Raw genomic sequence first — 26,917 nt, 5'->3', positions numbered from 1 at the left:
AAAACTGAATATGCATAACCCATATTTAATATCCATGCAGTGACTGAACAACTACTGCATTTCCACCCCCATCTCTAAAGGCATAGTATCATGGCAGGTCACCTGTCAAGTCACCTGTCAGGTCAGTCAGTCACTTATTGCTGCAGATGTGCTCAATAATGCTTGAGCATGTGATACTCCTCAAAGCATGGTGAAATACATAGAGGTGTATCACAAGCTAAACACACATATTTTGTCATCTTCCTCTGCTTACTTCTCCTGGCGCCAGACAGGCAGACTTTGCAGTGCCTTCCATGTGCGACTACCTTGAGAAGCAGTTTGAGGGACTTTGCAGGGAAAATGCCGTGCAGTGAGGCATAGGGGATTGTCTACAGCAGGACGACCCCCAGTGGATGGGCGCCGAGGGGTGTGGTGCTCCTCCAGCAGCTCTCTCACAAGGTTCTCTCTGTATTTTTGGTAGATAATTACTTTTACCTATGAGGGAGTGGGGAGGATGAGGAAAGTTAGAGGATGATGAGGCAGTGGGGAGGTGGGTGAGATATTGTCACTATAATTGCATAATGGATTTGTATGTGAACTGTACATCCAATTACCAAAAATACCTGGTTCAGTAATCTTCTCACCCGTTAGTTGGCGGTGAACTATGCTGCCGTTGAGGACAGTGTCGATCAGCTGGAAATATATCTTCTTATACCACTTGGTTGTTTTCCGAGTGCATTCCACAAAGCTGTTTATCATGTCCGCCTTATCCACGGGCCCCCATTTTGAGGTTATAATCAAGCACACAATCTGGTTTGATCTTTCTCTCTCCCATCAGGTGGTCCACTGTTAGGAAAATTATGATTAAATGACTGAACAAATCATTTGAAATGGAACTGTAACTAAGTAAACTTACACTCTATTTTATTATATCTGATTAACCAATCATAAGGGATTGTGTGACACGGACAAGGAGTAATTAAAGTTAATGAACACCATTCCAACTAGGCAGAAACGAATGGGTTGTGGATTAAGTAAGCAAATAAGGTAGTTAACCTATGATTGAACCGACAAAACTTAGCTCGTGTTAGGTGTTTTAGATAAGACAGTGAGTGCATTCCTAGGTTTTCTGTTAATTAGAACTGTCTGCTAAGTGGTGATCGATAATGGTGAGTCGAAAGTTAATTCAGTTGTGTTGTGTGTCCTGTGTATGTGCTGGGGGGTCAGAATGAACTCAGAATGAACATTTCAAGTTCCCTTTGACCCAGTCTGGAGGAGGAGATTCATTTTAGGAGCAATGAAATGACGTCATGTTATTGTATATAAACTTGCTTGTGGTAACGTGGCAGAGCGCTCCGAGAATAAATTCTGTTACCTATTATTGATAAGACTGGTCTCCGTCTATTTTATGCAAACAAGAATCTTACAAATTCTCATAAAATAGATTAAGGGAATTCAATTAATGAAAACACATTGGTATAATTAAATTACAGTAACATCCACCTTCCCTGTGGCCGACATGGTTGCTGTATGGACAGTGGAGAGGACATGGACATCTCGTTTGTCATGCCACTTTACTGCCAGCTGTTGACCGCTCTCCTGGAACTCCATCTCCCCTATCTGCATCTTCCTGCATCCGAGTGCCGGCATCCCCTTCCTGTTCGACCTGACTGTGCCACAGGCCCCTGTGCTGTTGGAGAGCAGATGCTGGAAGAGTGTGGGACTGCTGTACCAATTGTCCACGTACAAAGTGTGTCCCTTGCCGAGATGAGGAGCCAGCATGGTCATCACCACGGACCTAGACACCACAAGCCCCTCATAATGTTTAATGTCAGTGGTAGACCCTGTGTAAACTATAATATCCTGGACAAATCCTGTCTTCACGTCGCACATAAGGCTGCATTCATTGTAGCTGGGGATTTTAACAAGGCTAATCTGAAAACAAGACTCCCTAAATTGTATCAGCATATCGATTGCGCAACCAGGGCTGGTAAAACCTTGGATCATTGCTATTCTAACTTCCGCGACGCATATAAGGCCCTCCCCCGCCCTCCTTTCGGAAAAGCTGACCACGACTCCATTTTGTTGCTCCCTGCCTACAGACAGAAACTAAAATAAGAAGCTCCCGCGCTCAGGTCTGTTCAACGCTGGTCCGACCAATCTGATTCCACGCTTCAAGACTGCTTCCATCACGTGGACTGGGATATGTTCCGCATTGCGTCCAACAACAACATTGACGAATACGCTGATTCGGTGAGCGAGTTCATTAGAAAGTGCATTGATGATGTCGTTCCCAGAGCAACGATTAAAACATTCCCAAACCAGAAACCATGAATTGATGGCAGCATTTGCGTGAAACTGGAAGCCCGAACCACTGCTTTTAACCAGGGCAAGGTGACCGGAAACATGACCGAATACAAACAGTGTAGCTATTCCCTCCGCAATGCAATTAAACAAGCTAAGTGTCAGTATAGAGACAAAGTAAAGTCACAATTCAATGGCTCAGACACAAGAGGTATGTGGCAGGGTCTACCGTCAATCATGGATTACAAAATAGAAAACCAGCCCCGTCACGGACCAGGATGTCTTGCTCCCAGGCAGACTAAATAACTTATTTGCCCGCTTTGAGGACAATACAGTGCCACTGACACGGCCCGCAACTAAAACCTGCGGACTCTCCTTCACTGCAGCCGCCGACTTCACTGCAGCCGACGTGAGGAAAACATTTAAATGTGTTAACCCTCGCAAGGCTGCAGGCCCAGACGGCATCCCCAGCCTAGACCCACTCCAATTTGCTTACCCCATAAATAGCTCCACAGACGATGCAATCTCAACCACACTGCACACTGCCCTAACCCATCTGGACAAGAGGAATACCTACGTGAGAATGCTGTTCATCAACTAGAGCTCAGCATTTAACACCATAGTACTCTCCAAACTCGTCATCAAGCTCGATACCCTGGGTCTCGACCCCGCCCTGTGCAACTGGGTACTGGACTTCCTGACGGGCCGCCCCCAGGTGGTGAGGGTAAGTAACAACATTTCCACCCCGCTGATTCTCAACACTGGGGCCCCACAAGGGTGCGTTCTGAGCCCTCTCCTGTACTCCCTGTTCACCCATGACTGCGTGGCCATGCACGCCTCCAACTCAATCATCAAGTCCTGCAACACTAACTCAAAAAAGTTCTGGGACACTGTAAAGTCCATGGAGAATAAGAACACCTCCTCCCAGCTGCCCACTGCACTGAAGATAGGAAACACTGTCACCACCGATAAATCCACCATAATTGAGAATTTCAATAAGCATTTTTCTACGGCTGGCCATGCTTTCCACCTGGCTACTCCTACCCCGGTCAACAGCACTGCAACCCCACATCAACTCGCCCAAGCCTTCTCCATTTCTCCTTCTCCCAAATCCGTTCAGCTGATGTTCTGAAAGAGCTGCAAAATCTGGACCCCTACAAATTAGCCGGGCTAAACAATCTGGACCCTAAAATTATCTGCTGAAATTGTTGCCACCCCTATTACTAGCCTGTTCAACCTCTTTCGTGTCATCTGAGATTCCCAAAGATTGGAAAGCAGCTGCGGTCATCCCCCTCTTCAAAGGGGGGGACACTCTTGACCCAAACTGCTACAGACCTATATCTATCCTACCATGCCTTTCTAAGGTCTTCGAAAGCCAAGTCAACAAACAGATTACCGACCATTTCAAATCTCACCATACCTTCTCTGCTATGCAATCTGGTTTCAGAGCTGGTCATGGGTGCACCTCAGCCACGCTCAAGGTCCTAAACGATATCTTAACCGCCATCGATAAGAAACATTACTGTGCAGCCGTATTAATTGATCTGGCCAAGGCTTTCGACTCTGTCAATCACCACATCCTCATCGGCAGACTCGACAGCCTTGGTTTCTCAAATGATTGCCTCGCCTGGTTCACCAACTACTTCTCTGATAGAGTTCAGTGTGTCAAATCGGAGGGTCTGCTGTCCGGACCTCTGGCAGTCTCTATGGGGGTGCCACAGGGTTCAATTCTTGGACCGACTCTCTTCTCTGTATACATCAATGGGGTCGCTCTTGCTGCTGGTGAATCTCTGATCCACCTCTACGCAGACGACACCATTCTGTATACTTCTGGCCCTTCTTTGGACACTGTGTTAACAACCCTCCAGGCAAGCTTCAATGCCATACAACTCTCCTTCCGTGGCCTCCAATTGCTCTTAAATACAAGTAAAACTAAATGCATGCTCTTCAACTGATCGCTACCTGCACCTGCCCGCCTGTCCAACATCACTACTCTGGACGGCTCTGACTTAGAATACGTGGACAACTACAAATACTTAAGTGTCTGGTTAGACTGTAAACTCTCCTTCCAGACCCATATCAAACATCTACAATCCAAAGTTAAATCTAGAATTGGCTTCCTATTTCGCAACAAAGCATCCTTCACTCATGCTGCCAAACATACCCTTGTAAAACTGACCATCCTACCAATCCTCGACTTTGGCGATGTCATTTACAAAATAGCCTCCAATACCCTACTCAACAAATTGGATGCAGTCTATCACAGTGCAATCCGTTTTGTCACCAAAGCCCCATATACTACCCACCATTGCGACCTGTACGCTCTCGTTGGCTGGCCCTCGCTTCATACTCGTCGCCAAACCCACTGGCTCCATGTCATCTACAAGACCCTGCTAGGTAAAGTCCCCCCTTATCTCAGCTCGCTGGTCACCATAGCATCTCCCAACTGTAGCACACGCTCCAGCAGGTATATCTCTCTAGTCACCCCCAAAACCAATTCTTTCTTTGGCCGCCTCTCCTTCCAGTTCTCTGCTGCCAATGACTGGAACGAACTACAAAAATCTCTGAAACTGGAAACACTTATCTCCCTCACTAGCTTTAAGCACCAACTGTCAGAGCAGCTCACAGATTACTGCACCTGTACATAACCCACCTATAATTTAGCCCAAACAACTACCTCTTTCCCTACTGTATTTAATTAATTAATTAATTTTGCTCCTTTGCACATTCTTCCATTGCAAATCTACCATTCCAGTGTTTTACTTGCTATATTGTATTTACTTTGCCACGATGGCCTTTTTTTTTGCCTTTACCTCCCTTATCTCACCTCATTTGCTCACATCGTATATAGACTTGTTTATACTGTATTATTGACTGTATGTTTGTTTTACTCCATGTGTAACTCTGTGTCGTTGTATGTGTCGAACTGCTTTGCTTTATCTTGGCCAGGTCGCAATTGTAAATGAGAACTTGTTCTCAACTTGCCTACCTGGTTAAATAAAGGTGAAATAAAAAAATTAAAATAAAATAAAGTTTGCGGACGACACTACAGTGGTAGGCTTGATTACCAACAACGACGAGACGGCCTACAGGGAGGAGGTGAGGGCCCTCGGAGTGTAGTGTCAGGAAAATAACCTCACACTCAACGTCAACAAAACAAAGGATATGATTGTGGACTTCAGGAAAAAGCAGAGGGAGCACCACTCTATCCACATCGATTGGACAGTAGTGGAGAGGGGAGTACGTTTTAAGTTCCTCGGCCTGCACATCACGGACAAACTGAATTGGTCCAACCACACAGACAGCATCGTGAAGAAGGCGCAGAAGCGCCTCTTCAACCTCAGGAGGCTGAAGAAATTCGGCTTGTCACCAAAAGCACTCACAAACTTCTACAGATGCACAATCGAGAGCATCCTGTCGGGCTGTATCACTGCCTGGTATAGCAACTGCTCCGCCCACAACCGTAAGGCTCTCCAGAGGGTAGTGAGGTCTGCACAACGCATCACCTGGGGCAAACTACCTGCCCTCCGGGACACCTACACCACCCGATGTCACAGGAAGGCCATAAAGATCATCAAGGACAACAACCACCCGAGCCACTGCCTGTTCACCCCGCTATCATCCAGAAGGCGAGGTCAGTACAGGTTTATCAAAGGTGTGACCGAGAGACTGAAAAACAGCCTGCTGCCAACACACTGACTCAACTCCAGCCACTTTAATAATGGGAATTGATGGAAATTGATGTGAAATATATCACTAGCCACTTTAAACAATGCTACTTAATATAATGTTTACATACCCTACATTACTCATCTCATATGTATATGTATATACTGTACCCTATATCATCTACTGCATCTTTATGTAATACATGTATCACTAGCCACTTTAAACTATGCCACTTTGTTTACATACCCTACATTACTCATCTCATATGTATATACTGTACTCGATATCATCTACTGCATCTTGCCTATTCTGTTCTGTACCATCACTCATTCATATATCTTTATGTACATATTCTTTATCCCTTTACGCTTGTGTGTATAAGGTTGTAGTTTTGGAATTGTTAGGTTAGATTACTCGTTGGTTATTACTGCATTGTCGGAACTAGAAGCACAAGCATTTAGCTACACTTGCATTAACATCTGCTAACAATGTGTATGTGACAAATACATTTGATTTGATTTGATTCGATTTGACAAAGAACTTGACTCCAAACCTGTGCCTTTTGGAGGGAATATATTGACGGAACGCCAGCCTACCTTTGCATAACATCAGGGTCTCATCAATGCATAGGTCCTTGTATGGCACAAAGACCCTTCCAAATGCTGATGTCAGGCTGATAAGAACATTTCTTATTTTGTATAATGGGTCACTTAGGATGGCAGTAGCATCGCAGCAGAACTAAGAAGCGGTCTTGGGAAAAGAGGGTGGCAAATAAGGGAGTTGCAAACATAGGATCTGTGCTCCAGTATTCTCTTAGGGAGTTCTTCTTTACTATTCCCATGAGAAGAACTGTCACCAGGAAGGTATACATTTCACTAATTGTAGTTGTCACCTATTTAGCGAGTTTTCCCCTCACTCCTGGCTCTCTCTTCTCATGTAGCTCCAAGGCATAGCGATTGGTCTCCTACTATGTTTCCCACCAGCTCCTCTGTCAGAAACAACTTGAAGAACTCTGCCTCAGAGGGAAATGGCAAGGGGCGTTGCACTCCAGACTGGGACTCATCAAAGCAAACAGCAGAGCCAGGAGGGGTGAAATGACTGGTGGCCTTCCAGCGACCACAGAACTCCTATACTTCATCCACTGTCGGCCTGCCTCCATCACCACCAGCATCTTCAAAGTGACCTGGGACTTCGTCAGTGGACAAGGGAAATTCAGATTCAGGGTTCTCAATGGCTACAAGGTTTAGGGGGCAGCTCCTCACTGTCAGAATCTGATGCCTGACTTTCATACTCAGACTCATTGTCAGAATTTTAAAAAATCTCCCGAATTTCCACATTTGTGAGTTGTCTCCTTTTGAAAGACATTGCTAATGCTAAAAGCTTAGCTCACTAGCTACATACATAAACAACAACACTGAATGGCGCAGAGTGGGAGGTTACGTGGTTGACTGCCGGCACGCGCCACTTGTATCAATTATTTGTGTATTTACGGTTTTATTCATGTTTTCAATTCTAGGTGACAAATCATGCATTCCGATTCTTGAACAGATTGTAATGGGCACATATTATGTGTGTAAAATACATTTTTGAAGGTTGTACTGATTATGATGAGCTAAGCTAATTCCAGCTGTGTAGCCATGTTTGTTGACATACAATGAATTCTGGTTTTCACGTCTGTTTGACCAAAGATGTTATAACAAAATGAGGTGAGTAAGAGTTCATACATTTTTTGAGGACTTCCGGACATTAATGGTGGGATGTGAACGACGGTAGATGAGACACCCCTTCAACATGCATACTATAAACAGACCAAACTCATCTCGTCTTCTCTTATTATCTTCGGAAAAAATGCATGGCTGCGCTGAAACTAATCGTCGGATTACTTTTGATTTCTATAAAGTGTTTTACCTAGTTATTTCGATCAATGGTGAGCTCACCCGTGATGTGATTAATTATACATAGTAATTGCTATTAGCTAATTCATATTGTAGTTTATGTCAGCCGAGAGTTAGAAAATATGACTGCTTGTGTTGGGTTAGTCTTTCCTCAGCGCTAGGACAAATGTAGCCTACATTTTTCCGATTAGGATGATTGTGTTATGCTATATATACACTTTTGTGAATATCTGAACATTGCATCCAAAAATAAACTGCTGACATTCTGGAACTAACTTTGTAAGGACTGTGTTTGTGTAAATAGTTTCTGAAAAAAGTGTGGCCAGCTCAAACGCTGATTGTTGCGTCATTCGAAACTGCCGTTCTAAACGAGCATTCTAAATGAGTGTTCTAATCATACTGGTGTAATCGTACGCTTCAGGGACCACTGTAGAACGAACACACCCTTGTGATGGTACGTGTGTGAAAGGGTTAAATTATTTATATATAGCCATTGATTCTTTGAGAATATAACACATGCCTCATGAGCTTAGTTCAGCTGTTGTACCCCATCAGAACCCCAAATAAGCTTGTTTTACTCCAATGTTTAGAAACAATGTAAATCAACACTGTATAGCCTCAAAACATGGTTTTAAACTATGATGTTGATATCATGGATGGTCAGTCCTTGCATCCATACGTCTGTCTATGAATTTGAAAGTAGTTACATTTCTCCAACCCCATCATATTATTACCGAAACAGTGTTTGAACTGCAGATTAGTTGATTGATTGATGTGTTTTTATTAAACAGCAACAAAATGGCTGCCCAGAGACTTGGTTTGGTAAACCGCTGAGGGATGGAGAAATGTAACCACTCTCAAATTCATAGAGAAAGCTATTGTAGCAACCGTAACCCAACACCTACCGACCTCGTCAAGAAGTTCAGACATCTTTGCATAACAGTTATAAGGTTTTGACTTGACAGTCGCTGGACCCAGGTTTGAGTTCAGCTCAGGGCCACCCCCTGAATTCACTACACTATGAATACAAGGACTGGCCATCCATGATGTCATAATGATAGTTTAACCAGGTTTCTAGGCTATATAGTATATTCTAGAATTCATCCATGATGTCATAATGATAGTTTAACCAGATTTCTAGGCTATATAGTATATTCTTGATTTGCCGGTGAAGATTTCCTGTGGAGGTCAAATTGTTACCACTGATAAGTCATTGTATAATATTCAGCCAATGGTTTTCATACCATTACGTTAAAGGCTAAACATACCTAGATTCAATTACATTCATGAATTGGTTTGAAACCTTTGTTTGAAAACCTTCTCAAAATTGATCCCTTGACGGATTTGTAGAAAATGGTTTGTCATAAAACAATATTTTTTATTTATTTAAATGTCGGAAAAAGGAAACCGCACACTGCTCTTGGTAGTAATCACTGATATTTAATAAGCTTACGTATCGGCCTCACGGCCTTCGTCAGAGCAATACTCAACAAATGTTCACTAGATTTAATGCTATTAATCGTTAAACATGTGTCGAAGGAAGCAAAAGAAGTTGAAGTTATGATTAGCGAACATGAGGTTATAATGAAGGAGATTCTAGGCCCTAATTTTATAGCCATAGACAACACGATCAGCCAGTCCATTGGAAAATACAGAGACTTTCTACAAGCAATAAAGATCAAGAAATATCATCGAGACACAGAAGACTACCAGCTTAACCAGTTGTACGCATGGGAAGGCCCAAGGACAGGAGCACGGAGAGGCCGACGTAGGGACGCAGATACGCAGCAGCGGGAGGACTTGGACACAGAGGCATCCACCGAGAGTGAATTCCCTACAGACAGTGACTCCAGCTATCATAGCACACAATCCGTTTTTTTAACCCGGAAGCAACACCAGGCTCCACGAAATAAAATAAACGATGTAGGAGAGGCAAGCAGTCGAAGAGAAGACCAGGAACACAGGCCGTGGACACGGAGCTACAGCAGGACGCGGTAATTAACCTCTCCAAAAAAGACCTCACTGACGCTCAAGTCTCAGTCTTATCTAAGGGCCTCTCTTTTGTACCTTCATGTACAGATAAACCATTCGATACGAAAGTAGATCTGTTTAATTTCTTTCGCAAGATTAAACTTAAGCATGTGTTTTCACAAAACACTGTTTCAAGGCCTAGAAACACATCAAAGAACTGGTACCCATTTTAAGCCCAAAAGCTAATTCTGTCCCATGGTTAACTCCTCGATTAATACCTATTGTAGGTTAGTCGAACAAGAAGCCATGTCAGTATATACGAGACAAACAAACCACATTCAGAAGAATCTCACTAGAACAGAAGAACAGGCACTTAATGAATTAATGAAAGATTCATCTTTGGTTATAAAACCTGCAGACAAGGGCGGTGCTGTGGTTGTTTTAGACTATGAAAAATATAAAGAAGAAATTCAGAGACAACTCAGTAATGAACGTTTCTATAGAAAACTGAGTGTTGATCCCACGCAGATGTTCCAAAGGGATTCTGGAGCCCTATTTTAAACCACCTCATCTCAAAACCTGAATATGAATATCTTTGCAAATGTGCCATACGTCCATGCCTGTACATTTGACCGAAATTACACAAACCTAAAACTCAACAAGGCAACTATCCAGGCAGACCAGTGATTGCAGGAATAGGCTCAATGCTAGAGCCGTTCTCGAACTTTTATTAAAACTCATGTGCAAGCATTTCCATCATATGTAAAAGACTCTATAGACTTCATAAACAAGATCTCACCAATAACGGGTTTAAAAGAAGACTGTATCCTGGTCACATTACATGTCGAGAGTCTATATACCAGCATTCCCCATGTGTGTGTGTGTGTGTGTGTGTGTGGGGGCAGCACTAACACACTATTTGGGAGACAGAGATACTAATGAATATCCACCAACAAACTTCATTCTAGAGCTGGCAGAATATGTTTTGACGTATAACTATTTTAGGTTTGATGACGAATACTACCTCCAAACGATTGGAACATCGATGGGCTCCACATTCACTCCTAGTTATGCTAACCTTTATGTGGTTCTTTTTGAAGAACGTATTGTTGATAATGAAAACGAAAATCTATTTTTGAATAAAGTCCTGAAGTGGTATCGATATATTGACAACATTTTTTTGCATATGGGAAGGAACTGAACAAGAGCTGTCAGATTTTATGGCACTACTCAATGACATTGACCCCAATCTCAAATTCACTATTGAATGTGACACTCAACGTGTTCATTACCTCGATATGTGGATGGAGAAATCAAATGGAACCCTGTTTACAACTCTGTATAGAAAAGAAACGGACTGAAATACTCTATTTGCAGGGGGACTTCCAAGAAGCCCATTTTTCAAACATAGCCGAAAGATTCAAGCTGTTTATACGCTTTCGGTGTATTTTAGCTACTGTGTTTTCGACACACTTCTATCGTATCTACTTGTTAACCTATTTAATGTAATACTACTTATTTTATATTAGTCAGCTATAGTTGCTGGCTGGTTAAGTTAGCACTAGCCTAGTCGCTAATGATAGCTAACATCCCTGAACATGAGCTCACTAAACTACTCCCCTCCTGTTAAAGAAGAGGAGGTCTGCTGGACGGAGAAAGAAACTCTGGACCTGAACGTTGTCGTGAAAGAGGAGAAGGAAGAGGAGGATGTCACAGTTAAAAAAGAAGTAGAGGGTGAGGCTGTTACCGTGAATGAAAGAAGAGAAAGACGTTACAGTGAAGGAAGAGGAAGATGCGTTCAGAGTGAGAGAGGAGGCTGTTACAGTAAAAGAAGAGGAGGAAGAGAAAGAGGGGGGAACAGTTTTTGGAGTGAAGGAGGAAGGAGAGGAGGAGGAGGAAACGGAAGGTCAGATTAACACCAGTAAATACTAATATTTAATAACGGGGTCACAAACTCTGCAGTTGTTTTACAGATGTACACAAACGTGGTTTTCAAGCAGTAATGGTTTTTGTTTTGCATACATTTTAAAATGTATGTAAAATGTGAAAAATCTGAGTCTGGTGTAATTCCGTTACTGTGGAATTGCCCATCTCCTAACTTCTCAACAATAATATAAACGCAACATGCAACAATTTCAAAGATTTTACTGAGTTACAGTTCATAGAGGTCAATTGAAATATATTCATTAGGCCCTAATCTATGGATTTCACGACTGGGCAGGTGGCTGCCATAGGCCCACCCACTGGGGTGCACGTGTAACGGTTGTGAAACGGCTAGCTTAGTTAGCGGTGTGCGCTAAATAGCGTTTCAATCGGTGACGTCACTTGCTCTGAGACCTTGAAGTAGGAGTTCCCCTTGCTCTGCAGAGGGTCCCTGGTTCGCGCCCGGGTATGGGTGAGGGGACGGTCTAAAGTTATAATGTTACACAAGGCCAAGCCAAACAGAATAAGTTTTCCACACAAAAGGGCATTATTACAGAAATAAATACTCCTCAGCACACAGACGATCCCGCATAAAACATGGGACCAACACTTTCCATGTTGCGTTTATATTTTTGGTCAGTATATAAACTTGTCAGCGTAGAGCCCTGCACTTTAATAATATATAAGCAGTTTATCTGGCAGGACAGGCACTTTGTTGATTCTTGATGTTCACTTGTACAGCTGTTCATCATTACTATTGTATCTAAATGAATTATTTAGAGATTAAAAGTCTCTTGTCACAAAAACGTAATTAGATTGAGCAATATACCACATTACTTCATACTTACATTTCTTGTTTTACAAACATTGCCACGCATGCTCATTTGTTCTCTTGTGATTTTTGGTGCAGTCATTCATGACCCCAAAAATATTGTGGGAAGAGTTTCTCATTCAATTAGCCTGGTATCACACCAGAGAACACACACAGGAGAGCAGCCATATAGCAGTGATCAGTGTGGCAAGGGTTTTACTCTGTCAACCAACCTGGTATCACACCAGAAAACACACACAGGACATCAGCCATATACAGTGGGGCAAAAAAGTATTTAGTCAGCCACCAATTGTGCAAGTTCTCCCACTTAAAAAGATGAGAGAGGCCTGTAATGTTCATCATAGGGACACTTCAACTATGACATACAAAATGACAAAAAAAATCCAGAAAATCACATTGTAGGATTTAAAATTTATTTATTTGCAAATTATGGTGGAAAATAAGTATTTGGTCACCTACAAACAAGCAAGATTTCTGGCTCTCACAGACCTGTAACTTCTTCTTTAAGAGGCTCCTCTGTCCTCCACTCGTTACCTGTATTAATGGCACCTGCTTGAACTTGTTATCAGTATAAAAGACACCTGTCCACAACCTCAAACAGTCACCCTCCAAACTCCACTATGGCCAAGACCAAAGAGCTGTCAAAGGACACCAGAAACAAAATTGTAGACCTGCACCAGGCTGGGAAGACTAAATCTGCAATAGGTAAGCAGCTTGGTTTGAAGAAATCAACTGTGGGAGCAATTATTAGGAAATGGAAGACATACAAGACCACTGATAATCTCCCTCGATCTGGGGCTCCACGCAAGATCTCACCCCGTGGGGTCAAAATGATCACAAGAACGGTGAGCAAAAATCCCTGAACCACACGGGGGGACCTAGTGAATGACCTGCAGAGAGCCGGGACCAAAGTAACAAAGCCTACTATCAGTAACACACTAAGCCGCTAGGGACTCAAATCCTGCAGTGCCAGACGTGTCCCCCTGCTTAAGCCAGTGCATGTCCAGGTCCATCTGAAGTTTGCTAGAGAGCATTTGGATGATCCAGAAGAAGATTGTGAGAATGTCATATGGTCAGATGAAACCAAAATATAACTTTTTGGTAAAACTCAACTTGTCGTGTTTGGAGGACAAAGAATGCTGAGTTGCATCCAAAGAACACCATACCTACTGTGAAGCATGGGGGTGGAAACATCATGCTTTGGGGCTGTTTATCTGCAAAGGGACCAGGACGACTGATCCGTGTAAAGGAAAGAATGAATGGGGCCATGTATCGTGAGATTTTGAGTGAAAACCTCCTTCCATCAGCAAGGGCATTGAAGATGAAACGTGTCTGGGTCTTTCAGCATGACAATGATCCCAAACACACCACCCGGGAAATGAAGGAGTGGCTTTGTAAGAAGCATTTCAAGATCCTGGAGTGGCCTAGCCAGTATCCAGATCTCAACCCCATAGAAAGTCTTTGGAGGGAGTTGAAAGTCCGTGTTGCCCAGCAACAGCCCCAAAACATCACTGCTCTAGAGGAGATCTGCATGGAGGAATGGGCCAAAAAACCTTGTGAAGACTTACAGAAAACGTTTGACCTCTGTCATTGCCAACAAAGGGTATATAACAAAGTATTGAGATAAACTTTTGTTATTGACCAAATACTTATTTTCCACCATAATTTGCAAATAAATTCATTAAAAATCCTACATTGTGATTTTCTGTTTTTTTTTTCTGTCATAGTTGAAGTGTACCTATGATGAAAATTACAGGCCTCTCTCATCTTTTTAAGTGGGAGAACTTGCACAATTGGTGGCTGACTAAATACTTTTTTGCCCCACTGTAGCTGTGTATGTGCAGATAGTTTTACTACATCAAGCCAGCTGGTAGTACACACAGGAGATAAATCTTATAGCTGTAATCAGTGTGACAAAAGATACTCTCATTCAAGTGGTCTGATTAAACATCAGAAAATACATGCAGGATATCCACAGTGTAGAATAACCTCCAACACCAGACCTGGGAATGATCTCCAACACCAGACCTGGGTAGTAGAACACAGTGTGGAATGATCTCCAATACCAGACTTGGGTAGTAGAACACAGTGTGGAATGATCTCCAACACCAGACCTGGGTAGTAGAACACAGAGTGTAGAATGACCTCCAACACCAGACCTATATACAGTTGAAGTCGGAAGTTTACATACACCTTAGCCAAATACATTTGAACTCAGTTTTTCACAATTCCTGACATTTAATCCTAGTAGAAATTCCCTGTTTTAGGTCAGTTAGGATCACCACTTTATTTTTATGTGAAATGTCAGAATAATAGTAGAGAGAATTATTTAGTTCAGCTTTTATTTCTTTCGTCACATTCCCAGTGGGTCAGAAGTTTGCATACACTCAATTAGTATTTGGTAGCATTGCCTTTAATTTGTTTAACTTGGGTCAAACGTTTCAGGTAGCCTTCCACAAGCTTCCCACAATAAGTTGGGTGAATTTTGGCCCATTCCTCCTGACAGAGCTGGTGTAACTGGGTCAGGTTCATAGGCCTCCTTGCTCACACACACTCTATTTATTTATAATTGTTTTATTTCACCTTTATTTAACCAGGTAGGCTAGTTGAGAACAAGTTCTCATTTGCAACTGCGATTTGGCCAAGATAAAGCAATTCGACACATACAACAACAGAGTTACACATGGATTAAATACAGTTAATAATACAGTAGAAAAAAATAAAACAAAAAGTCTATATACAGTGAGTGCAAATGAGGTAAGATAAGGGAGTTAAGGCTATAAATAGGCCATGGTGGCAAAGTAATTACAATTTAGCAATTAAACATGTAATGGCAAATGTGCAGAAGATGAATGTGCAAGTAGAGATACTGGGGTGCAAAGGAGCAAGATAAATAAATAAATTCAGTATGGGGATGAGGTAGATAGATGGGCTGTTTACAGATGGGCTATGTACAGGTGCAGTGATCTGTGAGCTGCTCTTTACAAATTGTCAATGGGATTGAGGTCAGGGCTTTGTGATGATCACTCCAATACCTTGACTTTGTTGTCCTTAAGCCATTTTGACACAACTTTGGAAATATGCTTAGGGTCACTGTCCTTTTGGAAGACCCGTTTGCGACCAAGCTTTAACTTCCTAACTGATGACTTGATGTTGTTTCAAAATATCCACATAATTTTCTTCTCATGATGCCATCTATTTTGTGAAGTGCACCAGTCCCTCCTGCAGTAAAGAACCCCCACAACATGATGCTGCTACCCACATGCTTCACAGTTGGGATGGTGTTCTTCGGCTTGCAAGCCTCCCCCTTTTTCCTCCAAACATAATGATGGTCATTATGGCCAAACAGTTCTATTTTTCTGTCATCGGACCAAAGGACATTTCACCAAAAAGTACGATCTTTGTCCCCATGTGCAGTTGCAAACTGTAGTCTGACTTTTTTGGGGTGGTTTTGGATCCGTTGCTTCTTCCTTGCTGAGCGACCTTTCCTTACTGTGTCGATATAGGACTTGTTTTACTGTAGAAATAGATACTTTTGTACCCGTTTCCTCCAGCGTCTTCACAAGGTCCTTTGCTGTTGTTCTGGGATTGATTGGCACTTTTCGCACCAAAGTACGTTCATCTCTAGGAAACAGAACACGTCTCCTTCCTGAGCAGTATGACGGCTGCGTGGTCCCATGGTGTTTATATGTGCGTACTATTGTTTGTACAGATGAATGTGGTACCTTCAGGCGTTTGGAAATTGCTCCCAAGGATGAACCAGACTTGTGGAGGTCTACAATTTATTTTCTGAGGTTTTGGCTGATTTCTTTTGGCTTTCCCATGGTGTCAAGCAAAGAGGCAGTGAGCTTGATGGTAGGCCTTGAAATACATCCACAGGTACACCTCCAATTGACTCAAATAATGTCAATTAGCCTATCAGAAGCTTCTAAAGCCATGACAACATTTCCTGGAATTTTCCAAGCTGTTGAAAGGCACAATCAACTTAGTGTATGTAAACTTCTGACCCACTGGAATTGTGAGACAGTGAAATATAAGTGAAATAATCTGTCTGTAAACAATTGTTGAAAAATTACTTGTGTCATGCACAAAGTAGATGTCCTAACCGACTTGCCAAAACTATAGTTTGTTAACAAGAAATGTGTGGACTGGTTGAAAAACTAGTTCTAATGACTCCAACCTAAGTGTATGTAAACTTCCGACTTCAACTGTACATCTACAGGATGTATTGTTACACCATGTAGGAGCAGTACAGACCTAGTCTGTTGATTATATACATCTACATTATGTATTTTTACAAACCAAAAAAATAGGGAAATAATATTATTTTATACTAATACAAATGCTCAGAAAAAGAGATTTAGTTTAACATGTAATTATCAAAAGGTAGGTAGGGGTCTGAATTATTGCCACCCATGTTTTCAATACTCCAGCACCCTCCTATTGAGAGGATAACAACACTGAAATGTTTTATGAGATTAGAGAACACATTAGGTGGGATCTTAGACCATTCCATATAGAATCTCTCCAGGTCCTTGATTTATTTAGTCTGCGCTTGTGGACTGCCATGTTCAATTCAAACCACAGGTTTTCAATGGAGTAGAAGACTGAGATGGCCATTGAAAATGTTGATTTTGTGCCCAATTAACCATTTTTTCGTGGATGTTGATGTGTCTTGCTAGAAGATGCACTTATGGCCAAGTTTCAGCCTCCTAGCAGAGAGGAAACCAGATTTTGGGCTACAATATCCTGGTAGTGGGTGGGTAAAGTTTATTTATTTATTTTATATAGTAATTTTTGCTCATCTTTATCAAGGGTATCAATAACTAGGTGCTTATTTTGATATATAGTTTATTTAACAGAATCGGAAATACAGATTTGGGGTAGATGTAGAGTTTGTTTTAAATTCTCATAAAAAATCTGAACTAATAAAACAACACTTGTTGCTCTTTGTACGTGTTGATATAATATTCATATTTAATGAAGAGGAAAAAACGTTTCCATAAACTGCTTTATACTATTCTAATTCAATGAAGAAGAAAAAAGTGTTCCCTCCTCAACTGCGTTTCCTCCCTCCAGACAGCAGATGGCGATATATGTCTTTCAGGCGATGTTTCTAGTGTGACGTATTATCTAGTGGACGGAACGCTTCTTCAACAACTGCAGCCACCTCGGTAGCTCGCTAGACAACAAAGTCGGAACATTCAAGTTCTTTAGACAATTTCGTGCTTTATTTGCCACTGATTTAAACATACGTATGTGGAAACAACTAGCTACCCAGTATAATTTAATATTTACGTTGTAACTCAACCCGCTGTCCGGTTAAGTTAGCACTAGTGTAGTCGCTAATGCTAACTGGCTAACCTCCCCGAACATGAGTTCACTAAGCTACTCTCCTCATTCTAGAGAAGAGGAGGTCTGCTGGACGGAGAAAGAAGCTCTCGTGAAAGAAGAAGAGGAAGAGAAGGATGTTACAATACAAAAACAAGTAGAGGGTGAGACTGTTACCGTGAAAGAAGAAGATCAAGACGTTACAGTCAAAGACGCCTTCAGGGTGAAAGAGGAGGAGGATGTTACTGTGAAAGAAAAGGAGGAAGATGCAGTTTTGGGAGTGGAGGATGAAGTGAAAGAAGATGAAGACATTTTTGGAATGAAGGCTGAAGAGGGGGAGATCACAGTCACATTAGAGGAGGACGAAGAAGAGAGGACTGGAGAACTGATTAACACCAGTAAATACAGTGAGTACCATCTAATAAAACAGGGACATTGATCTGATTAACACCAGTAAATACAGCGAGTACTATCTTAAGAGGCACAAATTCTGTAATGTGTTCTGTAATGTGTATAAACACACTAAAGGGAAACCAATAAGTGTTTTGAGAAAAATAATGTTTTTTACAACTGCAAACTTGAAGGAGTGAGTGATGTCATAGTAAGGAGTTGGCTTGATGGGAAGTCGTGATGTCATCCAATAGGCGACAGATCTTCATGTGAATATTCATAATTCTTTTTAAAATCCTTCATGTTCTGTCAAGTTGGTTGTTGATCATTGCTAGAAAGCCATTCTCAAGTCTTGCCATAGACTTTCAAGACAACTTAAGTCCAAACTGTATCTAGGCCACTCAAGACATTCAATGTCATCTTGGTAAGCTGCTCCAGTGTAGATTTGGCCTTGTGGTTAATGTTATTTTCCTGTTCCAACAGTTTTTTGTACTCAGATCTCTGAAATGCACTCTACCTACGTAACATTTAGTGTCTCCTTATATTACGCTGGGAAAACAGTTTTCATGGGCACAGAAATCCTAAATAATTTCAGACTTTGCTCAATCCAATGGTTTTAACCGAGAGTCTCCTTAACTTTATTGACAACACCCAAGTCGATACTGTCATTAACGTGGTTCTTCAATAATTGCACACAATTCTTAATATTGTAGCTGTTTAGTTACAGTCACATGTTCAACTATCATCAGCTGATCCAGGAAATAATTTTCTGAATGCCAGTTGAATGACAAACATCACGACATGCAACAACAACCAAAGTGCTTCATCATTCATTACTCTGGTAAAGACAGTTATGCTGTGCTCCATGTTGGATCCAACATCCCTAACAAATGTGATGTTTATAATATGTTATTGTCTGCTTGATTTACAGTCGGGTCTCATTAGTCTGTTTGGACACGGAGATACTTAGCTCATAATGTGTAGAGAACTGTTCCTTGATGGATAGGCTATTGTACAACACACAGAGCTATTTTCCTTTATTCGGGACATTTAGAATGACAACACATTACAGAGTAGCCTAGTAGGATTGTTCTCAAAATTATCTGGTGATCAGGTTATGAAATGTCATGACAGACATTTTAGTTTCCTTGTTTCACCTGAAATATTAAATGATTTATAGTCCGAGGTCTATGTTGTTGTTAGGTGAAGTTATGGGTCCTACAGTAGGTCTTTGTTGTTGTTAGGTGAAGTTATGGTCCTTACAATAGGTCTTTGTTGTTGTTAGGTGAAGTTATGGGTCCTACTACTGTAGGTCTGTGGGTCAGCAGGTCTGTGTTGTTAGGTGAAGTTATGAGTCCTACAGTAGGTCTATGTTGTTGTTAGGTGAAGTTATGGGTCCTACAGTAGGTCTTTGTTGTTGTTAGGTGAAGTTGTGGGTCCTACTACTGTAGGTCTGTGGGTCAGCAGGTCTGTGTTGTTAGGTGCAGTTATGGGTCCTACAGCAGGTCTATGTTATTGTTAGGTGAAGTTATGGTCCTACAGTAGGTCTATGTTGTTGTTAGACCTACTGTAGGACCCATAACTTAATCTAACAACAACATAGACCTACTGTTGCACCCATAACTTCATCTAACAACAACATAGACCTACTGTTGCACCCATAACTTCATCTATGTTGTTGTTAGGTGAAGGTGTGGGTCCTACAGTAGATCTATGTTGTTGTTAGGTGAAGGTGTGGGTTCTACAGTAGATCTATGTTGTTGTTAGGTGAAGGTGTGGGTCCTACAGTAGATCTATGTTGTTGTTAGGTGAAGGTGTGGGTCCTACAGTAGATCTATGTTGTTGTTAGGTGAAGGTGTGGGTCCTACAGTAGATCTATGTTGTTGTTAGGTTAAGTTATGGGTCCTACAGTGGGTGTATGGCAGGTATTCCCAAACTGGAGTATGCCGTGAGGGGTACGCCAAATAAAAATGTGATTCACATTTTTAAACATGAACAAATAATACATTTTCTTCACATTATCAAACAGCCTGTTTATATTTTCCAACCGGGTGATGTTTTTTTCTTACCTATGTAGCCTCGTTTCACTTCCAAAAATGAAATTCAATCATCTCATGTTCAGCGAAATAACAACACAATGTCAAATACAGGTAGCCCAGTCAAATAATTAACATCCAATCACATTAGCCATTAGTCTCTCGCGGGAATTCCACTAACGGTCCGTATGTAGCGAAACGTAGCTGCTGCTCATGTTGGTATCTGTACTGATGGCGCAGGGAGACATAGTGGAGTGGTAACGCGCGAGCAAGCAAAAGCAAGCAAAAGCAAGCAAAAGCAAGCAAAAGCAAGCAAAAGCAAGCAAGCAAGCAAGCAAGCAAGCAAGCACGCAGTTGCTCCCGACGCCACTTGGGTACACTGCAACATCCACCGAGAGGCTCTTGCTGCCAAGGGAATGCCTGACAGCTTGAAATACTTTTTTGGGCACAACAGTGAAAATGGTTAACTTTGTTAAAGCAAGGCCCCTGAATTTGCGTGTATTTTTTGCACTGTGCAATGATGTGGGCAGCGACCATGTAACGCTTTTACAACATACTGGTTATCAAGGGGCAAAGTATTGACGTGTTTTTTAAACTTTAAGCTCGCCTCTCAGTTTTTCTTTACTGACCATAATTTTCACTTGTCTGACCTCTTGCATGATGACGAGTTTCTCACAAGACTGGCCTATCTGGGTGATGTTTTTTTACATTTACATTTACATTTAAGTCATTTAGCAGACGCTCTTATCCAGAGCGACTTACAAATTGGTGCGTTCACCTTAAGACATCCAGTGGAACAGCCACTTTACAATAGTGCATCTAAATCTTTTAAGGGGGTGAGAAGGATTACTTTATCCTATCCTAGGTATTCCTGAAAGAGGTGGGGTTTCAGGTGTCTCCGGAAGGTGGTGATTGACTCCGCTGTCCTGGCGTCGTGAGGGAGTTTGTTCCACCATTGGGGGGCCAGAGCAGCGAACAGTTTTGACTGGGCTGCGCGGGAACTGTACTTCCTCAGTGGTAGGGAGGCGAGCAGGCCAGAGGTGGATGAACGCAGTGCCCTTGTTTGGGTGTAGGGCCTGATCAGAGCCTGGAGGTACTGAGGTGCCGTTCCCCTCACAGCTCCGTAGGCAAGCACCATGGTCTTGTAGCGGATGCGAGCTTCAACTGGAAGCCAGTGGAGAGAGCGGAGGAGCGGGGTGACGTGAGAGAACTTGGGAAGGTTGAACACCAGACGGGCTGCGGCGTTCTGGATGAGTTGTAGGGGTTTAATGGCACAGGCAGGGAGCCCAGCCAACAGCGAGTTGCAGTAATCCAGACGGGAGATGACAAGTGCCTGGATTAGGACCTGCGCTGCTTCCTGTGTGAGGCAGAGTCGTACTCTGCGGATGTTGTAGAGCATGAACCTACAAGAACGGGCCACCGCCTTGATGTTAGTTGAGAACGACAGGGTGTTGTCCAGGATCACGCCAAGGTTCTTAGCGCTCTGGGAGGAGGACACAATGGAGTTGTCAACCGTGATGGCGAGATCATGGAACGGGCAGTCCTTCCCCGGGAGGAAGAGCAGCTCCGTCTTGCCGAGGTTCAGCTTGAGGTGGTGATCCGTCATCCACACTGATATGTCTGCCAGACATGCAGAGATGCGATTCGCCACCTGGTCATCAGAAGGGGGAAAGGAGAAGATTAATTGTGTGTCGTCTGCATAGCAATGATAAACACCTGCATTGTTTGCTGTTTGGGGTTTTAGGCTGGGTTTCTGTACAGCACTTTGAGATATCAGCTGATGTACGAAGGGCTATATAAATAAATTTGATTTGATTTGATAGGAGAGACCATGTGAGGTTATGACAGAGCCAAGTGACTTGGTGTATAGCGAGAATAGGAGAGGGCCTAGAACAGAGCCCTGGGGGACGCCAGTGGTGAGAGCGCGTGGTGAGGAGACAGATTCTCGCCACGCCACCTGGTAGGAGCGACCTGTCAGGTAGGACGCAATCCAAGCGTGGGCTGCGCCGGAGATGCCCAACTCGGAGAGGGTGGAGAGGAGGATCTGATGGTTCACAGTATCGAAGGCAGCCGATAGGTCTAGAAGGATGAGAGCAGAGGAGAGAGAGTTAGCTTTAGCAGTGCGGAGGGCCTCCGTGATACAGAGAAGAGCAGTCTCAGTTGAATGACTAGTCTTGAAACCTGACTGATTTGGATCAAGAAGGTCATTCTGAGAGAGATAGCGGGAGAGCTGGCCAAGGACGGCACGTTCAAGAGTTTTGGAGAGAAAAGAAAGAAGGGATACTGGTCTGTAGTTGTTTTTCTCGCCTGAATGATCTTAATCTAGGATTACAGTTACTCTACGCAACCATATTCAATCTGCGGGACAAAATTGAGGCTATGATTAAGAAGTAGGAGCTCTTCTCTGTCTGCATTAACAAGGACAACACACAGGTCTTTTCATCATTGTATGATTTTGTGTGTGCAAATGAACTCAAGCTTACGGACAATGTCAAATATGATAGCGAAGCGCCTGAGTGAGTTGGGTGCGCAATTACGCATGTACTTTCCCGACACGGATAACGCAAACAACTGGATTCGTTATCCCTTTCATGCCCTGCCTCCAGTCCACTTACTGAAATCTGAACAAGATAACCTCATCGAAATTGCAAAAAGCGGTTCTGTGAAAATGTTATTTAATCAGAAGCCACTGCCAGATTTCTGGATTCGGCTGCGCTCAGAGTATCCTGCCTTGGCAAATCGTGCTGTTAAGACATTGATGCCCTTTGCAACCATGTGCCTATGTGAGAGTGGATTCTCAGCCCTCACTAGCATGAAAACTAAATACAGGCATAGACTGTGTGGAAAATGATTTAAGACTGAGACTCTCTCCAATACAACCCAACATTGCAGAGTTATGTGCATCCTTTCAAGCACACCCTTCTCATTAACCTATGGTGAGTTATTCACAAATTTACATGAACAAAGGTTTTATATGTAAGATAGTTAAATGAAGAGCAAAATTATTGATTATATTATTATTTGTGCCCTATTCCTATAAGAGCTCTGTCAATTTCCACAAGCCGGGTTGTGACAAACTTATGTTTAATAAATGTATGTATAGTGTGTGTGTGTGTGGCAGGCTTACAATGATGGCAAAAAACAACATTTGAGTGTGCTGACCCTGGTGCTAGAGGGGGTACGCAGCTGGAGCTTTCCTCATTAGCAGGAGTTTCTATAACCAAATTGCCCTCATGTTGCAATTTTAACAAACACAGAAAGGGGTCGATATTGGAGACCAAAAGTCATCTGGCACACTGCTTAGGGGTTCAGCAACTTTAACTTATTTTTAGCCTACAATCATCGATGTTAATACTAATGTGAAAACAAGACAAAATATGACTTGTTGCTCACTTGACTGTCTTAAGACAATTGTCAAATCATTTAACAGACGTCAATTGTTGTACAACTTCATGGGTACGCTCTGGGCATCACCTTTTACCTCAAACAGTGGATTTCTGCTGTTCTGGGTCTTTAACCATCTGTCTGACTTTGTCGTTCACACAGGAGAGAGACAGGACTATCATGGATCCTCTGGGGAGCTTCAACAACATCATGATGCTGACGAGGCAGAGAAGAGTCTCTCCAGATCAGAACTTCTCAAGAAACACCAGCAGAGACCCACAGGAAAGAAATCTCACTGCTGCTCTGACTGTGGGAAACATTGCAAATCTTCATCAGAACTTAAAAAACACCAGAGAACACACACAGGAGAGAAGCCTTATAGCTGTGATCAATGTGGGAAGAGTTTTACTAATTCAAGTAATCTGAAAACACACCAGAGAACACACACAAGAGAGCAGCCTTACAGCTGTGATCAGTGTGGCAAGAGTTTTACTCAGTTATGCAACCTGGTATCACACCAGAGAACACACACAGGAGAGAAACCTTATAGCTGTGATCAGTGTGGCAAGGGTTTTGCTCAGTCAAGTAGCCTGGTATCACACCAGAGAACACACACAGGAGAGCAGCCTTATAGCTGTGATCAGTGTGGCAAGGGTTTTACTCGGTCAACCAACCTGGTATCACACCAGAGAACACACACAGGAGAGCAGCCTTATAGCTGTGATCAATGTGGCAAGGGTTTTATTAATTCAAGAAACCTGGTAACACACCAGAGAGCACACACAGGAGAGAAGCCATATAGCTGTGAGCAATGTGGGAAAAGCTTTTCTCGGATAGGATACCTTAAAGGACACCAGAGAACACACACAGGACAGAAGCCTTATAGCTGTAATCAATGTGGCAAGAGTTTTACTCAGTCAAGCAAGCTGCTATCACACCAGAGAACACACACAGGAGGGCAGTCGTATAGCTGTGAGCAATGTGGGAAAAGCTTTTCTCGGATAGGACACCTTAAAGGACACCAGAGAACACACACAGGAGAGAAACCTTATAGCTGTAATCAATGTGGGAAGAGTTTTACTCATTCAAGTAATCTGAAAACACACCAGAGAACACACACAGGAGAGAAGCCTTACAGCTGTGATCAGTGTGGCAAGAGTTTTACTCAGTCAAGCAACCTGGTATCACACCAGAGAACACACACAGGAGAGCAGTCGTTTAGCTGTGAGCAATGTGGGAAAAACTTTTCTCAGGGAGAAAGCCTTAAAGAGCACCAGAGAATACACACAGGAGAGAAGGCTTATAGCTGTGATCAATGTGGCAAGAGATACTCTCATTCAAGTGGTCTGATTAAACATCAGAAAATACATGCAGGAGATCCACAGAGTGTAGAATGACCTCCAACACCAGACCTGGGAATGATCTCCAACACCAGACCTGGGTAGTAGAACACAGTGTGGAATGACCAACACCAGACCTATATACATCAAATCACATTTTATTTGACACATAGTTGTTTAACAGATGTTATTGCGGGTGTAGCGAAATGCTTGTGTTTCTAGCTCCAACAGTCCAGTAATATCGAACAAGTAATATCTAACAATTCACACAATCTAAAGGAATGGAATTAAGAAAATATAAATATTTGGGTGAGCAATGTCAGAGCGGCATAGTCTAAGATACAGTAGAATAGGATATAATCTAGTCTGTTCATTATATACATTTACATGATGTGTTGTTACACCATGTAGGAGCAGGATAGACCTAGTCTGTTCATTATATACATCTACATTGTGTATTGTTACGCCATGTAGCAGCAGTATGGAGGTACAGTGGGGGACAATTGTTGACACCCTTGATAAAGACAAGATAAACGACTATAAAATAAAGCGTTCAAATACTAAGCTATATTGTATGTAAAAAAAATCAAGGGAAATTATATTATTTTATACTAGTACAATTGCTCAGAGAAAGAGATTTAGTTTAACATGTCATTCTCAAAAGGAAGGGATCTGAATTATTGCCACCCATGTTTTCAATTCTCCAGCACCTTCCCCTTGTGGGGATAACGACATTCAAATGTTTTATGAGATTGGATAACACATTGGGTGGGATCTTAGACCATTCCTCCAAACATCATTTCTCCAGGTCCTTGATTTATTTAGTCTGCGTTTGTGGACTGCCCTGTTCAATTCAAACCACAGGTTTTCAATGGAGCAGAAGTCCGAAGACTGAGATGCCCATAGAAAAATGTTGATTTTATGCCCAATTGACTATTTTTTCATTGATGTTGATGTGTCTTGCTGGAAGATCCACTTATGGCCAACTTTCATTCTGCTAGCAGAGAGGTAACCAGGTTTTGGGCTAAAATATCCTGGTAGTGGGTAAAGTTTATTTATTTTATAGAGTAATTTTTGCTCATCTTTATCAAGGGTATCAATAACCATGTACTTATTTTGATATCTAGTTATTTGAGTCAGAAATACAGATGTGGAGTAGATGTAGAGTTGGTTTTAAATTCTCATTAAAAATATGAACTAATAAAACAACACTTGTTGCACTTTGTACGTGTTGATATAATATTCATATTTAATGGAGAGGAAAAAACGTTTCCATTAACTGCTTTATACTATTCTAATTCAACGAAGAAGAGAAAAGTGTTCCCTCAACTGCGTTTCCTCCCTCCAGACAGCAGATGGCGATATATGTCTTTCAGGCGATGTTTCTAGTGTGACGTATTATCTAGTGGACGGAACGCTTCTTCAACAACTGCAGCCACCTCGGTAGCTCGCTAGACAACAAAGTCAGAACATTCAAGTTCTTTAGACAATTTCATGCTTTATTTGCCACTGATTTAAACATACGTATGTGGAAACAACTAGCTACCCCGTTTAATTTAATTTAATATTTACGTTGTAAGTCAACTAGCTTTTATCTCCCTCACCAACTTCAAACATCTGCTATCTGAGCAGCTAACCGATCGCTGCAGCTGTACATAGTCAATCGGTAAATAGCCCACCTATTTTTACCTACCTCATCCCCATACTGCTTTTGCACACCAATATCTCTACCTGTACATGACCATCTGATCATTTATCACTCCAGTGTTAATCTGCAAAATTTTAATTATTCGCCTACCTCCTCATGCCTTTTGCACACAATGTATATAGACTCCCTTTTTTTTTCTACTGTGTTATTGACTT

General features: G+C 42.2%; 1 protein-coding gene across 1 annotated transcript; it reads left to right on the top strand.

The window, feature by feature from the left end:
* Positions 1 to 17,720: 17,720 nt before the first annotated feature.
* On the top strand, positions 17,721 to 26,278 carry LOC115125318 (zinc finger protein OZF-like). The gene is made up of 2 exons (XM_029654820.2): positions 17,721 to 18,311; positions 23,877 to 26,278. The coding sequence occupies exons 1-2, from the start codon at positions 17,948 to 17,950 to the stop codon at positions 25,109 to 25,111; spliced, it is 1,599 nt and encodes a 532-aa protein (XP_029510680.2). The 5' UTR covers positions 17,721 to 17,947; the 3' UTR covers positions 25,112 to 26,278.
* Positions 26,279 to 26,917: the final 639 nt, after the last annotated feature.

This window comes from Oncorhynchus nerka, linkage group LG13, assembly GCF_034236695.1.
Source record: "Oncorhynchus nerka isolate Pitt River linkage group LG13, Oner_Uvic_2.0, whole genome shotgun sequence".
In the NCBI taxonomy this organism is placed as follows: Eukaryota; Metazoa; Chordata; class Actinopteri; order Salmoniformes; family Salmonidae; genus Oncorhynchus; species Oncorhynchus nerka.
This window is presented reverse-complemented; position numbering and strand designations above follow the sequence as displayed.